Source organism: Berghia stephanieae, chromosome 2 (assembly GCF_034508935.2).
Source record: "Berghia stephanieae isolate SIO BIC M18660-M18661 chromosome 2, UCSD_Bste_1.3, whole genome shotgun sequence".
NCBI lineage: Eukaryota > Metazoa > Mollusca > Gastropoda > Nudibranchia > Aeolidiidae > Berghia > Berghia stephanieae.
The window spans coordinates 549,660-554,576 of NC_088361.1; the positions used below are offsets into that span (position 1 = coordinate 549,660).

Here is a 4,917-nt window from a genome sequence, read left to right on the forward strand (position 1 = left end):
TGTCTACTGGACCTCCCGTTAAGATAAAAAAAATCATTTGAGCTTTTATAAAGATCCATTTAACGGGTTTTTACAAGTGGTCCTGATCAACATCAACATGTAACATGAATAACGAGACATGTCGCCTTACAGGGGATATTACAATCTTACCCTACCGAGACAACACTGTTAACGGCCAGGTATTCATTTTAAGCATGAATACGATGAAGGATTTCATCTAAGGGCCGAGCGACACTCAAACCCAGGACGATGCAGTCCGAAAGCTCGTGTCTTACCACTCGAGCACATAGCCGCACATGGTTGAAAGAACTCTTGTCACATAATTAAATTAGTCGATATTGCGCTATATATATTATCTCAAGGTTTGATCTTTTGTTTATTGTAAAAAGAAGTCATGATAATTTACGATTTAAAAACTCTAGGACCATCTATAATTTTAATAAGTCTGCTTCAACGTGATAATGCAGTAATCGTTGGGTTCTAGCACGTTCTCGTTAGAGATCAAAAAGGGTGCTAGAATCTGAGGTGCCCAAATAGATAGTATGCACTTGGTTAAGAAGCTCACAACATTGGCACCCGGAAGTATAACGGACCAACACGCAAGACTCTGTGTAACCATGAACTTTTATAGATAGAACGAAGATGACGTCACTCAAGTCTTTGTTATTGTCTTTTGCCATCCGCGTTTGTGAGTGATTCTCACTAAACTGTATCAACCACACTATAAAAGTTCATGGTTACACACAGTTTTGTGTGTTGGTCCGTTATACTACCGGCTGGCAATGTTATGAGCTTCTTAGCCAAGCGCATACAATCTATAGGCGCTTGGCTAAGAAGCTCACAACATTGCCATCCGGAAGTATAACGGACCAACACACAAAACTCTGTGTAACCTTGAACGTTTATAGTCTGGATAATAAAGTTTAGTGAGAATTACTCATAAACGCGGATGGTTAAAAACAATAACATCATGACGTCATCTTCATTTTATCAATAGATAGTTCGAAGATGACGTCACACATGTCTTTGTTATTGTTTTTTGCCATCCGCGTTTATGAGTAATGCTCATTGAACTGTATTAACCTGACTATAAATGTTCATTGGTACACACAGTTTTGTGTTTTGGTCCGTTATACTTCCGGATGGCAATGTTATGAGCTTCTTAGCCAAGCGCATATATCTATATAGATAGTATGCGCTTGGCTAAGAAGCTCACAACATTGCCATCCGGAAGTATAACGGACCAACACACAAAACTCTGTGTAACCTTGAACGTTTATAGTCTAGTTAATACATTTTATTGAGAATTACTCATAAACGCGGATGGCAAAAAGTAATAACAAAGACCCGAGTGACGTCAACTTCATTCTATCTATACTTTCGGTCACCCAGCTCCATATTAACCCGTAGACATTTGACCAATGAAAACATGAAAGTTGTGACATACCGTCACACGTGCACGGACAAACATAGTTGTTCGTTTATAAACAATAAAGTGAATAAAATCGACCTCTCTCTGATAATAGTCTTCAACAGTCATAACGTCACTTCCTTCCTAATGACGCATGGTAACTTAGTAACACTGGCTCTAAACTATCGGAACAATGGCGGACGCCGTATGAAATATTTCTCCGGCGAGCTTAAACGCGTATCCAGAGGAAAAAAAACCCATCAATTTGATCATGTTTTGACTTTTACACATTCTGATCACAAGGCATATGAAAAGGGAATGAAAAGTTCTAGCCAGCATGAAGAACAAAAAGTAATGATTTTCTTTGTTTAGAACCAAGATGGCCGCCGTTGCCGGGCGCGTGACATCAGACTACTGAATCCAATTGTCATCGTTTTATACCGCCAAATGGGTGACTAGTTATCACACGATTTTCTTGATCATATTATAAACGTTTAAGTTTATACATAGTTTCCTCTTTTGGTTCTATTGACCAAGCGGTAAAACAGTGGGTATTTTACTGAGACACATACTGTTGATAATAAAACATGTGTAGTTTAATATTGCAAATCGTGCTGGTATTTGTCGTGCTAAAATCCAGTCAGCAGTGAATGACTAGTCAATGATGACAATTATTTTTTTAATCGTTTACCCTATCCAGTCCATCAATGACGACATTTTTGTCACATCCTGCGTGACAAGCGGAGAAGTATGTGACGTCATCACTGCCGCAGACTGGATCAAATTCCTTCGTCAAACAGCGACAATCGGAGTTACAACTCGAGGAAAGTCTGTCGTTGGACGGTGACAGGCTGGAAAGACACAATGTGTAAATTTAAACAATCGTCTCATAACGGTATGAAATCGGATTGAATCATAGCCATCGTTATCGTATAGCCAGATACGTGAACCCTCTAAGACAAAGTTTGATGTCATTGTTTAGGTTTGTGTAGCGTTGTCGTTAGTAGAGCTCAAGGAAACAAGTGATTTCATTGGTTGACCTATTGAATGCAACTAACGATTTGCTTTCTTTTGTGGACAAATACTTGTCTTTTGACGTCATTTTTGGTCAGTGTCAGGCTGTAAGTTTACAATGGCTATGATTGAATCGGGTGATGATATGTTAAGTGTTTTTAAAGTTTTAAGTGACCAAAATTACTTATGTCCATTTTTAGTTTTTGTCAGTCTAAAAAACAATGATTTTTGTCCTCTATTGAACTCGCTTTTTGGCTTCTCTCGCAAGCATGCTAGAATCCGGCGAGCACTCTACCGTTTTGAGTCGGTGGGATCACAATATTTGTTCCCTGATGTTTTGACATGTTTAATGGTTACGTGGGCTCTTGTTGCTATGCGTGTCAAGCTATTGTCATGGGGTGAGCCTTTGACATGCTTACCTATTTTCCCTTTAATCTCATAGTCCGAGTACGATTGATTTAATTCATATAGATAGTATGCGCTTGGCTAAGAAGTTCATAACATTGCCACCCGGAAGTATACCGGACCAACACACAAAACTATGTGTAAGCATGAACTTTTATAGTCACCGTTTAGTGAGTATTACTCATAGACATGGATGGCAAGAAACAATAACAAAGAACTAAGTGACGTCAACTTCATTCTATCTACACAGCGTACATGCCTTTGAAAAATACGTCGGTTATCGTCAAAGTTTTCAAAAATAGTTTAATAAACATTTGAATCGTTCCAGTTGTGACTCAAAATGTTTAATAGATGTTTTATTTGTGTGTATTTTTTTTGCCCTGTCACCGACCGATAATTATGAACCATCGCTCGTGAAATTAACGATTATAAGACTGATAACTTGAATAAAAAGGAGCTTTTTATATAGCGCAATATCCATTAAACTTGACAGTTAATGAAATATCAATAAACGTTTTTAAAAATATCCAAACAACAACCCAGTGGAGGAAAAGTAGCTTACTTTGTATGATATGTGTTGTCATTCATGTGGATGGCATGGCCAAATGGTTAAGACGTCTGTCTCAGAAGGCTTGATGAAATCGGTGTTGTGTGTTCGATTCCCGTCTGCACCACTTTTAATTTATTAATTATTTTTTGGCATTCTTTCTACAGAATTTTGCAAATGACAAATGTATGAGGGGGGGGGGGAGGGGGGGGGGTTACTGAGGACATTGAACACGATTTCTGATATTGGCAAAAAGTGAAATCACATTTCTGGCGTCTGAGGTCTAATATCACTTTTTGGTATCCTATTTACCTCAATTCAATACCATTTCGAGACTATAGGTCAGATATTTGATTACCTTGTGAAAAAAATATCAATAACTCAAATGTCTAAATATACATTGAAAAAATTTTCAAAACCAAATAGATAACAATAATATAAGGCATATCAGACTCCTTACTTACTCATTGTCGCCATAGAGAGATGTGAACCCAGCAAAATTCGTCTCTGGACAGTTGAGAAAGAATCCGCCACCAAGCATGAGAGCCAAAAAAGCCATGGCAAGACATAACCTGACGATGCCTCGTACAGTCAGATGGTATCTCTTGACGAGGATGCCCCCTAGAACCATCCCGCCTGCTCCACCCCCCAGGGTTACTGCCCCTGCGTTAGGAATACATGAATAAACAAAGAATTGAAAATTCTGAAAGTTTGCCCGTTTATTTGAGCAGATGTTGCGTGGCTTATTTGTTCTTGTGTTATGACACTCGACTTCAGACCAGTAGGTTTCTGGTTCGAGTTCAAAACTGTCCGCCAGATGACCCATGACAATGCCTAGTCAGTCAAATGGTATCTCTTGACACTCTTGGCAAGGACGCCTTGTCTGTACCAACCAATAAATTTACCGCCGCTGCGTTAGGAATAAATGAATGAACAAATAATTGAAAATTATGAAAGTTTGCCCGTTTTATGTGAGCAGCTTGTGTGGCTTATTTGCTCTTGTGTTATGACACTCGACTTTAGACCAGTAGGTTCCTGGTTCGAGTTCAAATATGTCCGCCAGATGACCCACGGCAATGCAAATCAGATGGTATCTCTTGACACTCTGGCAAGGACTCCCCGTCTGCACCAACCTAGAGAGTTACTGCCCCTGAGTTGGGGGGGGGGGGAAGCGAGTTTTCTAGATTTTTATAAGGAGAGTTGTGCGACTTTGTGTTCTTAAGTTATTATAGTAATACCTGGATTCCAGCACGCTAAACTCCAACACGCTATGCACTAGGGCAAGCAGGAGTTAGATGGCTGGATTTTTTCTATATAACATGTCGTTTCCTCCCACCAGCACCAAATTTCGGCACGCTAGTATTTTAGCATGCTTTTTTGCTTCTCCCGAGAGCGTGCTTGAATCAAACGAGAACTGTACATTGAGCTTCTGAATTTTTATATAGATATCGGGCATATGGCATGACAAAAAATAAACAACAAAAAATAAAAACAAAACAGAGACCGGAAAAAATCACAAAATGCCCGAATGATCCTTAAA

At 39.1% G+C, this 4,917-nt stretch overlaps 1 protein-coding gene across 1 annotated transcript in view; it reads right to left on the reverse strand.

Annotated features, from left to right (window-relative positions):
• The window catches only part of LOC144966682 (solute carrier organic anion transporter family member 4C1-like), a 13,280-nt gene extending 9,358 nt beyond the window's left edge, over positions 1-3,922 (reverse strand). The window contains exons 1-2 of the mRNA XM_078903440.1: positions 3,842-3,922; positions 2,103-2,262 (exon numbers count right to left, since the gene is read on the reverse strand). Coding sequence (XP_078759566.1) covers positions 2,103-2,262; positions 3,842-3,918 — 237 coding nt within the window. The 5' untranslated portion in view covers positions 3,919-3,922. The remainder of the gene's footprint in view (positions 1-2,102; positions 2,263-3,841) is intronic.
• Between the last annotated feature and the right edge of the window lie 995 nt (positions 3,923-4,917).